Source organism: Branchiostoma floridae, chromosome 11 (assembly GCF_000003815.2).
Source record: "Branchiostoma floridae strain S238N-H82 chromosome 11, Bfl_VNyyK, whole genome shotgun sequence".
Classification (NCBI taxonomy): domain Eukaryota; kingdom Metazoa; phylum Chordata; class Leptocardii; order Amphioxiformes; family Branchiostomatidae; genus Branchiostoma; species Branchiostoma floridae.
The window spans coordinates 20,915,075-20,927,957 of NC_049989.1; the positions used below are offsets into that span (position 1 = coordinate 20,915,075).

At 43.7% G+C, this 12,883-nt stretch overlaps 2 protein-coding genes across 2 annotated transcripts in view; both read right to left on the reverse strand.

Moving 5' to 3' along the window:
- LOC118425367 overlaps positions 1–10,348 on the reverse strand; it is a 32,523-nt gene extending 22,175 nt beyond the window's left edge. Inside the window, exons 1-12 of the mRNA XM_035834175.1 lie at positions 10,241–10,348; positions 9,341–9,487; positions 8,519–8,749; positions 7,365–7,449; positions 6,262–6,490; positions 5,641–5,764; positions 4,572–4,863; positions 3,146–3,324; positions 1,944–2,015; positions 1,743–1,805; positions 1,084–1,245; positions 1–38 (exon numbers count right to left, since the gene is read on the reverse strand). Coding sequence (XP_035690068.1) covers positions 1–38; positions 1,084–1,245; positions 1,743–1,805; positions 1,944–2,015; positions 3,146–3,324; positions 4,572–4,863; positions 5,641–5,764; positions 6,262–6,490; positions 7,365–7,449; positions 8,519–8,749; positions 9,341–9,487; positions 10,241–10,348 — 1,730 coding nt within the window. The remainder of the gene's footprint in view (positions 39–1,083; positions 1,246–1,742; positions 1,806–1,943; positions 2,016–3,145; positions 3,325–4,571; positions 4,864–5,640; positions 5,765–6,261; positions 6,491–7,364; positions 7,450–8,518; positions 8,750–9,340; positions 9,488–10,240) is intronic.
- Positions 10,349–10,854: 506 nt separating this feature from the next.
- The window catches only part of LOC118426288 (UPF0454 protein C12orf49 homolog), a gene marked incomplete in the record, with an annotated part of 8,951 nt that continues 6,922 nt past the window's right edge, over positions 10,855–12,883 (reverse strand). Inside the window, 2 exon segments of the mRNA XM_035835589.1 lie at positions 10,855–11,959; positions 12,810–12,850. Coding sequence (XP_035691482.1) covers positions 11,873–11,959; positions 12,810–12,850 — 128 coding nt within the window.

Here is a 12,883-nt window from a genome sequence, read left to right on the forward strand (position 1 = left end):
TCTGCTGTGTAGAGTCGGCATGGCTCAAGGAGCAACACCTGGCAGGTACGAAATGTAAGGTAACATCTTACACCTGGGCAGATAACTTTAACCCTAACCCTGCTGTAGGTGTATCCAGCCCCACTGTATGTCTGCTGTGTAGAGTCGGCATGGCTCAAGGAGCAGCACCTGGCAGGTACAAAATGTAAGGTAACATCTTACACCTGGGCAGGTAAGGTAACATCTTACACCTGGGCAGGTAAGGTAACATCTTACACCTGGGCAGGTAAGGTAACATCTTACACCTGGGCAGGTAAGGTAACATCTTACACCTGGGCAGGTAAGGTAACATCTTACACCTGGGCAGGTAAGGTAACATCTTACACCTGGGCAGGTAAGGTAACGTCTTACACCTGGGCAGGTAAGGTAACATCTTACACCTGGGCAGGTAAGGTAACATCTTACACCTGGGCAGGTAAGGTAACGTCTTACACCTGGGCAGGTAAGGTAACATCTTACACCAGGGCAGGTAAGGTAACATCTTACACCAGGGCAGGTAAGGTAACATCTTACACCTGGGCAGGTAAGGTAACATCTTACACCTGGGCAGGTAAGGTAACATCTTACACCTGGGCAGGTAAGGTAACACCTTACACCTGGGCAGGTATGGTAACGTCTTACACCTGGGCAGGTATGGTAACATCTTACACCTGGGCAGCTAAGGTAACACCTTACACCTGGGCAGCTAAGGTAACATCTTACACCTGGGCAGGTAAGGTAACATCTTAGACCTGGGCAGGTAAGGTAACATCTTACACACGTTTTACACATTGGCAGGTAGGGTAAGACAGCTTACACTTGGGCAGGTAACCCTAACCCCAATCCCAACTCTTAGACCCCAACCCTAACACATGTGCAGGTAACCCTAAACCTGACCCTAACCCTAGCCAAAACACTAACCTTAACCCTCACCCCAACACCCATAGTAACTATTACAATAATTGTATAACAAATATACATGTAAGTCAATGTCTACAAATATACACGTAAGTCAATGCCTACATATTAAATACCAAGAGTATAACCACATAAGCGAAGCCCTACCCCTTTCATAGTGTGGTAGTCCGTAGCCTGGAGCAGCAGGTCCCTCTGGAGCATCAGAATCACCAGGCAGAAGTCCTCCAGCACCTTGTGCTTCCAGTCCGTCATGAAGGCCTGGTCCCAGACTAGCAGCACGGCCTGCGCATCCAGGACACTCACAAAACCCTGCAACAGTCAAACATACAGTCATAAACACCTCGCCTTGAGGTCTGGTCCCAGACTAACAGCACAGCCTGGGCATCCATTACACATAAAACACATACCGCAGGCACGTTAAAGAACCCCCACACGTGTGATGTGCAAATCCTTCCGTCTAGAATTGGTAATTCTCCACAAATCACCTGGACTCCAGGAAGAATAGTGACATACATGTGTATCAGTCACTAATGGAGATCTGTATATTAACCAAACCAAACCAAACCAAACCAAACCAAACCCTGCAACAGTCAAACACACACTACCAAACACACCGCAATGAAGCCTGGTCCCAGACTAACAGCACAAACACACATCCCAGACTTAGCTATACAGACTAGGTGTCTGTCATGCTAAAGGAAATGAACGTGACAACTGACAGAACAATAAGTCAATATCTATCACAACAGAACAGAAAGAAATAAAACACAGGAAAACTTTGGAACAAAAGTAAGCAATCCCCTTACCTCGCCCACCCACTTGCGTACGAAGATGAGAGGATTGGCCAGCAGTTCTGGTGACGGCTGTACAGGTTTCTGTCCCCCCTTACTGCCCGACTGAGCCTGTTCCTTCTCCTTATGGATCAGCTGTACCAGGAAATCCTGCAGAAATTAGACATAAAACTGTTAAACCTTTCCTTCCAACAGCAGTTCTGGTGATGGCTGTACGGGTTTCTGTCCCCCCTTACTGCCGACCTGAGCCTGTTCCTTCTCCTTATGGATCAGCTGTACCAGGAAATCCTGAAGAAGTTAGAAATAAAAATTTTAAACTTATCATTCCAACGGCAGTTCTGGGGAGGGGCAGTACAGGTTTCTGTTCCCGCCTTACTGCCGGCCTGGAACCCTGTTCCTTTTGCCTTAGGGATCAGCTGTACCAGGGAAATCCCGCAGAAGTTAGACATAAAACTGTTAAACCTCCCACCAGCAGTTCTGGTGATGGCGGTACGGGTTTCTGCCCCCCCTTACTGCCGACCTGAGCCTGTTCCTTCTCCTTATGGATCAGCTGTACCAGGAAGTCCTGCAGAAGTTAGACATAAAACTGTTAAAACTTCCAGCAGCAGTTCTGGTGATGGCTGTACAGGTTTCTGTCCCCCCTTACTGCCGACCTGAGCCTGTTCCTTCTCCTTATGGATCAGCTGTACCAGGAAATCCTGAAGAAGTTAGACATAAAAAGTGTTAAAACTTCCAACAGCAGTTCTGGTGATGGCTGTACGGGTTTCTGACCCCCCTTACTGCCGGCCTGAACCTAAAGGTTCGGGGTTCAAATCCCTAGTAGGAGCCAAGACACATGAATAAAGATGCTTTCATTCATTTTGCTTTTCCCACATTTGGTTAAGAAGACTAGTTCAAAATCACACACCTGGTGCAACATCTCTTTCACCATCAACCCACATGTTTCAAGATCACTTTTATTTTCTCCAGACCTGTTCAATATCACTTTCACTTTCAACTACATTGCGTTCATGATCACTTTCACCTTCCCCACACATGGGTCAAGATCACTTTCACTTCCCCACACTTGGTTCAAGATCACTTTTACCACACCTGAGTTAAGATCACTTTCACTTCCCCACACCTGGATCATGACCACTTTCACTTTTACCACACCTGAGTTAAGATCACTTTCACTTTTACCACACCTGAGTTAAGATCACTTTCACTTTCGCACACCTGGGTCAAGATCACTTTCACTTCCCCACACCTGGGTCAGGATCACTTTCACTTCCCCACACCCGAGTTAAGATCACTTTCACTTCCCAACACCTGGTTCAAGATCACTTTCACATTCCCCACACCTGGTTCAAGATCACTTTCACTTTTCCATCACCTGATTTAAGACCACTCTCCCTTTCCCCACACCTGTTGCCCACCTTGGGATCGAAGGAGACGTTCTTGAGCGAGCACTCCACCAGGTGCCTGTGCAGGTGTCTGTCCTCGTGCTTCAGGCGCTCCATGACTCGCTCGGCGATGGCGAACACCTCCGGCCACTTCGGGAAGCGCGAGTCGACCAGCAGCTTCAGGTACATGGCCAGCTCATATGGGTGCTCCTCTGGAATATAATTAATTATACACTGTTATACACTGGAATAACATACATAATTATACACAGTTATAACAACAGGCCAGCTCATACGGGTGCTCCTCTGGAATATTATACATAATTATACACAGTTATAACAACAGCTTCAGGTACATGGCCAGCTTGTACGGGTGCTCCTCTGGAATATAATTAATTATACACAGTTATAACAACAGGCCAGCTCGTATGGGTGCTCCTCTGGAATATAATTAATTATACACTGTTATACACTGGAATAATATACATAATTATACACAGTTATAATAACAGCTTCAGGTACATGGCCAGCTCATACGGGTGCTCCTCTGGAATAATATACATGTACATAATTATACACTGGAATAATATACATAATTATACACTGGAATAATATACATAATTATACACTGGAATAATATACATAATTATACACAGTTATAACTGTACAGCTTCAGGTACATGGCCAGCTCATACGGGTGCTCCTATGTGTGTGTGCAAGTCTTAAAAATTATATATCATAATGTTAATTGTTACATCCAAAAGCAGTGGAGCACCTGGTTTTTGGCTTGTCTATGTGTGGTGTGTATGTGTCTGTGTCGGTGTGGTGTGCCTGTCATTTGCTGCAGCCATTTGTAAGCCAGCTGCAGTGGAAACAGTCAGTGGATGAGGATGTTCCTCACACAAACAAACAAACAAACAAACAAACAAACAAACCTTGGCTGGATCCGTCGGTGTAGACCAGTTGCAGTGGGAAGAGCCAGTGGATCAGGTAGGGTTCATAGGAGCGATCGTACGTGTACAGGATGTTCCACAAACAAACAAACAAACAAACACACCTTGGCTGGAGCCGTCTGTGCAGACCAGTTGCAGTGGGAACAGCCAGTGGATCAGGTAGGGTTCGTAGGAGCGATCGTACGTGTACAGGATGTTCCACAAACAAACAAACAAACAAACAAACAAACAAACAAACAAACAAACCTTGGCTGGAGCCGTCGGTGTAGACCAGTTGCAGTGGGAACAGCCAGTGTATGACGTAGGGTTCGTAGGAGCGATCGTACGTGTACAGGATGTTCCACAAACAAACAAACAAACAAACAAACAAACAAACCTTGGCTGGAGCCGTCGGTGTAGACGAGTTGCAGTGGGAAGAGCCAGTGGATCAGGTAGGGTTCGTAGGAGCGATCGTACGTGTACAGGATGTTCCACAAACAAACAAACAAACAAACAAACAAACAAACCTTGGCTGGAGCCGTCGGTGTAGACCAGTTGCAGTGGGAAGAGCCAGTGGATGAGGTAGGGCTCGTAGGAGTGATCGTATGTGTACAGGATGTTCCACAAACAAACAAACAAACAAACAAACAAACCTAGGCTGGAGCCGTCGGTGTAGACGAGTTGCAGTGGGAAGAGCCAGTGGATGAGGTAGGGCTCGTAGGAGCGGTCGTACGTGTAGAGTATATTCAGGACGCGCGCAGCCTCTTTCAGCTGCTCAGGCTGGCTGTATGCCTGCATGCCGGGGGTTCGGTCATACATCTGTAAACAAACAAACAAACAAACAAACAGTGGTCAAACCTCTCTGTGATAAACACTCACGAGTTCATGAAGATATGCACAGTAGACAGGCAGTAAATACTATAGACTATAGGATTTTTAATGCTCAAATGCATCATTGGGGGTAACTTAAAATCTAAGGGACCACCACAAAGTGGTAATAACAGCCATGTGGTCCTATAATGCCATGTATGCTGCAGTAGCCACAAGTGCAGGCCACTATATATCGATATACACTTTGTATATACTGTACTGACCATGGTAAAATCCTAATTCACATCTGATCAGCCTTACAGTGTATAACAGTTCTCAATGACAGCCTTTTCCACCAGCCCTGATATGCAACACCCTGATGCCTAACCCCAGAATCAATACAAAGTTCCCAAACAGCTACCTTAATTTAAGGTGGGTTCACACCTGCATACATTCATTTGTATATATTCAATTCCGCATGAGGTCCGTATGGAATAGACTCTACGGGTCGCTGGAAAAATAACAGAAATTGGAGAAATATAGACAGATATTAACATGCCAGCGGAGTTATATTTTTTTAATTAGCTGGTCGCAAACCATACTCTTTGGACAGCTAACTCCTCTGGCATGTTATATGTCTATATTTTCCCAATTTCACCTACCGGTATTTTTCCAGCACCTGTGGAGCCTGGTAGAGGCTAAGAAGTCCATACTGACCTCAAACAGACTTGCATATATGCGCACGTGTGAACCCGGCTTTAGCAGCTTGAATATTAAACCCCATACCTCTATGACAGCGTTCTCCACCAGGCCTGAGATGGGGGACCTGGTGGCACTCTTCAGCTTCAGCGCCTGGACACCCTGCACGATCCCCCGTCCAAACAGCTCACGCAACATCTTCTCCACATTCCTGCAAGTAAAGTTACCTGTTGGCTGCTATTCAAAGTTTTTTCCATATATGTGTAGAAAATCTGTTCAGTTTAATACATAAGGCCTAACCAATTCATTTCTCAGTTTTTGGACTTTTAGAAATTATGCTGAAATGAAAGATGAATGGCGAAATAGAGTTTTTGAAAGTGGATATAATATGATACAAGTTTTCCTCCTAGTCTCCTGTTTTCATCTTGTACCTACAGACTTTTGCTTGAAAACTTGAACCTTACTACATTCCTGAAAACCACATGTTTTTGTGATATTAGGTACAGACTTCCCTTTAAGTTCGTTTCTATGTTCTGTTTGTTTCTATGTTCATGTTCCAGTTGTAGTATCATCTCAGAACTGACACATAAAACCGCTGTGGCATGCATGTAAAGACATAACTTAAATTCTACAAGAAACAACTAGAAACAAGAAACAAAAAAAGCACAAAAACAGCTTCTTCAAGTGCATAATTTTGTCCCTCCTTACACGGAGTGGTCCTTAATCTTCCTCCTCTCCTCCTTCATCAGTACATCTGTCCAGACGTACATCCTCAAGGTTCCCGGCAGCTGCTTCCCCAGGAGCCGGCTGCATACCTCCTGAAGACGTCTCGGGTCCCTCCTTAAGATGGCGACCACGTGTCTGCCCAGGGAGTCGCTCGCCGGGCCCCAGGACTGGGGGGGCTTACCCCCCTGCAGCCGGGCTGTGGAGTGGCGGTCTGGGGGGGGCACGGGGATCAATCAATCAATCAATACTAGTAAGTCAATCGATATATCAACCAACCAAACAGACAACTACTAGTAATCAGTCAGTCATTAAATCAATTAAGGCCACACCAATTTTATTTGTTGTTTCTGACAATTTTTCAGAAAAAAATTGGGTCAGTTAGTAAAAAAAAAAATTTTTTCCAAAAGTCGGGTGTAGGAGAGATCAGACAGGAAAACCTCAACTTTTAACATTTAGGGGGTCCGTGGTAGCAAAGTCCAAAGTTTGAAGAAAAATGATAAACGTACCGTCCAAAATAGGCACGTACAGCTACTTGAATTTGAGACCCATAGTTAATTTGAGAAAGGAGAGGCAGTAAAATTTTGCCATCAATTTGAAAACTTTTTGGGTTTTTTTTTCAAATCGGAAAAAATAAGGTAGGGAAATCCGAGCAACAACAAATAAAATTGGTGTGGCCTAATCAATCAATCTATAAATCAATCTATCATTCAATCATTTACTGAATCATTCAAAAATCAATCTGTAAGCTAATCATGATCAGTTAATCTAATTACAATCATGAATAATACTAACGGGTTAAATGAATGGCAAGTCACTAAACACTTTAGTCTAAATAAATACATACACTATTCTACATTAAGCAAAAATTAATCTGCAAGTACATGCAAACGGTAGGATAACCAAACTGCACAGAAGGAAATTGTCTACAGTAAATACAAAGATAGACTTCTTCAGACTTCTTCAGTGTTATTAATATAATAAGTGAACATTGAAGTGCTACAGAATCTGATGTACTGTTCCAGGCAGTTGTACAACCATGGATAAACTGCTGGTGTCTCTTGAACCTAGAGGCTGCTTCAGGTTACCTTGTCGTTTCACGTCCCCGTGCTGGTGGTTGTTGGGTCGGCGGGAATTTTTGTCTTTCTTCCATGTTGGTTTTTCTTCCTCCTCCTGAAAGGTAATAGCACCATCATTGTAAATGCAGTTCAGGAAAAATAAAAGAAATGGCCAAGGCTACAAATCTCAGTCTTAACTAAGGTCAAGGATCTCACCAGCACAGTTGAGCATCGGGAGCCCTTAAGCTATGATTTGGGCCCATATGCTGTGTTAGGTTTTTTTTTTGTAACAAAGGTAAAAAATGTTGGCTTTATGTCATAAAATTTGGCCCACACATTTCAGGAAAAAGTGTTTCTACGGGTTGCAAACTTTCGGGAGGATACCCCCAGACCCTTTACAATGCTCAGGCCTGTGCTGCATACCACAAGGCTTAAGTGTGCTAAGATACCCCACGGGCTAAGAAAAAATCCCAATGAGAACCCTGAGGGTGTTTGAGAATCATCCCCTTCACCTGCTGTATTACACAAGGTAGCTGTTGAACACAAGCCTACCTTGAGAAGAACACCAACTCACCTGGTGTAGAACACCTGGTACGTGTGGAACACCAACTCACCTGGTATAGAACACCTGGTACGTGTGGAACACCAACTCACCTGGTGTAGAACACCTGGTACGTGTGGAACACCAACTCACCTGATGTAGAACACCTGGTACACACATAGAACACCAACTCACCTGGTGTAGAACACCTGGTACCTGTGCAACACCAACTCACCTAGTGTAGAACACCTGGTACACACATAGAACACCAACTCACCTGGTGTAGAACACCTGGTACGTGTGGAACACCAACTCACCTAGTGTAGAACACCTGGTAGGTGTGGAACACCAACTCACCTAGTGTAGAACACCTGGTACATATGGAACACCAACTAACCTGTCTGACCTGGTCCTCTATGACCAGCTGCCGGTCCATGCCGGTGTAGGACAACTGGTACATGTGGTAGAACACCAACTCACCTGGTGTAGAACACCTGGTACAAGTGCAACACCAACTCACCTGTCCCACCTGGTCCTCTATAACCAGCTGCCGGTCCATGCCGGTGTAGGACAACTGGTACATGTGGTAGAACACCAACTCACCTGGTGTAGAACACCTGGTACATATGGAACACCAACTCACCTGTCTGACCTGGTCTTCTATGACCAGCTGCCGGTCCATGCCAGTGTAGAACACCTGGTACGTGTGTTCCACGAACTCGACCATCTCGGGGGCGGTGTCGGCCTGGTAGTCCTGCCCCGGTGCGCGCTGGCAGCCGACGTCTCGCGCCGCCTTGTAGAGCTGCTGCTGCAGCCACGCCTGCGCTTCCTTCTTCAGCACATCCTTACGGGCGGGGTCCACCGCAGGGGGTTCCTGGAAAACAGGGATTTAGATTTCACATCCCTTCCTGGAAAATACAAATCTCAATCCTTCCTGGTAAACAGAAATCTATAATATCAATCTTTCCCGGAAAACAGAAATCTCATTTCTTCCTAGAAAATAAAAGATTATCTCAATCCTTCCTGGAAAACAGAAATCTGAATCCTTCCTGGAAAACAAAAATCTCAACCCTTCCTGGAAAAAAGAAATCTATCTCAATCCTTCCTGGAAAATAGAAATCTCATTCCTTCCTGGAAAACAGAAATCTCTCTCCCTTAGGGGTGGGTACCGGTACAGAAAATTCTGATACAGAAAACAGAACTCTCATCTCTTCCTGGAAAACAGAGATCTCATTCTTTTCTGGAAAACAGAAATGATCTCAATCCTTCCTTGGAAACAGAAATCTCAATTCTTTTTGGAAAACAGAAGAAAATATCTCAATTCATCCTGTACAACAGAAATCTAGTTTAATCCTTAACAGACAGAAGGTATACAGCAGGACTTTTCACAAGTTTTCTACTGTCACGGTTCAATAAACATCTATGAGATAAAATTTCAATTTAAGAAATAAAAACAAAAGCTTACAATGAGAGTTGGGTTGTTGGGATACTTTGGGAAGAACTTGTCGACGAACTGTTCCCCCAGCAGCTCGAAGATCATCTGTCTCCGGTCGCTGTGGTTGAGCTGCTTCTCAATCCGCCGCGCAAAACGCTCGCCTATCTTTTCTTGCACCTGGGAACACGATATTGCACATTTGCTTAATGAGCAGTCTGTTATGGTATTAATATACATGTACACTCACAGCTTCCACTATCAGAAAAGGCTAGGCAAAACATACTGTAGTCAACCAAGTAAACTTTACACTGCACATTGAACATATATTGAGTACTTCTGAAAACCCAATCTAGAGTACATGTATCTAAGAACAACCAAAGGTGCATCTATCAATTAGCATTATGTACATTAGACGAGATCTGGCAAAAAAAGTACACTGCATGAAAGTCCTACAAAATCTTTTTAAGATAAGCAATATTGTCAGTCATGTGCAAGAAAAGAAGGAGAAAGGCCTTACAGAGAAGAAGTGTGGAGACAGCATAGAGGAAGTCTGGACTCTATTCAACCTCAAACTGCAAAGAAAAGAGAAAAATCTCAGACAGAAGAAATAGTCCATGGAAAGATGACAGAGCAGGGCTTTCACCAGCTGGTCACATTTTTTTTCTGACATCTCGATTTATCACCATTATCAGGAAAACTAATTTTGTTCTATGCAGTCTTGTCTCTTTGAACAAAATGGACTGGTTAGTGGTAGCATCAAAAACATCTGCATTTTAAACTCTGAAAGCTTTTCTAATGGTGACATCCTAGTTTTTTCATCAGAACATTGCAGAATTTCTATCTCACAGTTTTAAAAATTCTGTTGAGTGTCAGAATGTCTGACACTGGTGAAAGCCCTGCTGTGAAACCCAAAAGACGAGAAAGTTTCACCTTTTGCCAGGGCGTGTTCGGGAGGAGCGTCTCCTGTAGACACGAGTCAAGCCACGCCTGGTCGAACGGACGGTGGTCCGATACGTCCTCGCTTTTCAGCCGCTCCATGATCCGGTACGTAGCAACAACTAGTATTGGTTCAGCGTCAGAACGTACAGTAGCTTTTTTTCTTTGTTTTTACACGGACTAACAGTTTGTGTACGATCAGAGCAAACTTCAGGGTTCACAACGTACAGTAGGTTTTTCTCTCTTTTTCTACACGGACTAACAGTTTGTGTACAATCAGAGCAAACTTCAGGGTGCTACAAATACTCTGTAACTGGGTTACAGACAGAATTTTTTTTTACAGGCACCCAATATAGTTTGCTAATCCACAGTCTGTTTGGTGTATTATGTAAAGTACAATTTGACAACACACTTTGTACAACTTTGCACCAATACTCTGGATTACAAAACCTTGTTTTACACAAACTCAATACTCTGTGTGCATTCAGAACATACGAGGGTACCGAAATACCAAATACTCTTGTTTACACAATCTGTTTTTCAGGTACCCTGTATATCTTGTCAATACACTGTGTACTCAGTGTAATATTACATACGGCACACACAGCTACTACAGGTAACAGGACTTTATTGCAAACTCTCACTATACATATACAAGGATGTTGACACTTTCGTGTGACAGTAACATAGGAATGAGACTGGTTATATGTCTAATTAATAATAACATACGCCCTTTTTCCTCAGGAATGTTTGGGCTTCTCCCTCGCTTATCAAGTCCAAAAATACAGCTCCATGGAGGTAGTTCAAACAGCCTCTGTAGTATTTACATAAACGTTCCACCCGAGGCTTCGCAAAGAAGAAAAAACGAACAAAAATCCTCAAAAAGTCTCCTCAAACAAGCGCTGACTAGTCTTCAGTTATAACCATAACAGTCAAATACTGTAGCATACATAAGATCGCTACTCTGACGACTGTTATACAAAATACGGGCATCAACTGTGACAGCGCGAAAATGGCCCCCCCTAAACTTAACACAGCTGGTGGGACCAGAAAGATACCCAGGGTCACGTAGACACTGCGTGAGTACGGCAGGGTGGGGCTAGCTAACGGAACAGGCTTTGGGAGAATTAGATACACAATTTGACATGTACACCAAATAAGTACTAGAATGTATGCGTCAGGGTGGTTCTAGCTAAGGGAAGAGGCCTTGTAGGATACACAATTTGACATGTACACCGAATGAATATGTAGGTAGACGTCAGAGTGGTACTAGCTAAGGGAAGAGGCCTGCCCTTGCACAATACACAATTTGACATGCACACCGAATGAGTACTAGTAAATAGTCGTCAGGGACTGGTTCTAGTTATGGGCAGAGGCCTTGTAGGATACACAATTTGACATGTACACCGAGAGTACTACTACTAGCATGTAGACACCAGGGACTGGTTCTAGCTAAGGCAAGAGGCCTTGTCCAATACACAATTTGACATGTACACTCAACAATTACTAGTATGTACGCATCAGAGTGGTGCTAGTGAGGGAAAAGGCCTTGTACAATACACAATTTAACATATACACTAAATGAGAGCTATAGAGACTGTTTCTAGCTAAGGCAAGAGGCCAGGGCTATCTGCCAGGCTGGAGATGTGGTGGGTCGGCTCCGTAACAAAACTTGGCTTTAGGGTCGCGATATGAATTCTCATGCTGCACACTCTGCAAAAACAATTGGGTAAAAAAATATCTATGAATGAAGACCATCTTGTTGTCTACATGTTGAACTAGACCTACATGTACATGTTGTAATACACTGAAAAAAAAATATATATTTTTGTGCTACAAAAGCCTAGGTTAAAATACAGTTTCAAAAGTCTCAGTTTTTTTTAAGCATTCACTTAGACTGAACACAATGTTATGATATAGGATACAAGTTAGTAAGCACAGAAGCTGATCAAATCAGTGTCTGAGAAAATTTTGTCAACATTTTCTAAGACTTGCAGGGTTGAACAAGTTTTCTAAAATCCACTTGTCCTATTGGGCAAGCACATAAAAAATGTACTTGCCCGAACCAATTTTTCACTTGCCCAAAATTCAAATGTCACTGTTGCATTTTCACTTCCAGCAATGGAATTCTCTGTAGACAATTGCTTGATGTCATGACTGTAAAAAGTAACAAGTACATCAAAATTGCACTAAAATCAATGGAAAAATCTTACTTGCCCGATCGGACAAGTGGGGTAGGATATGCACTTGCCCTAACAGCACTTTCACTTGCTCTGGACAATAGGGCTAGTGGACTTGTTTATCCCTGACTTGGTGTATCAATCCTCATTTATGATTTATTTTAAAAAGGCTGGTAAGCAAAACTCCAGATTTAGCCATGCATTTATAAGAATTGCCAGCAACAAAATACAATGGGTTACCCAGGTAGCACCATCAGTTGTACCAGGAACCCCATATACACCTGGTCAACACCTGTTCTCCTTACGACAGGTGAGAGGTGAGCCTTACCTGTGAGGAGGTGTTACACCTGTCCTCCCTACAGCAGGTGAGAGGTGAGCCTTACCTGTGAGGAGGTGCGACACTTGGCCAGACACAGCTCAAAATGTCCGTCACGAAGCAAACAGCGTCTTAAAGCAT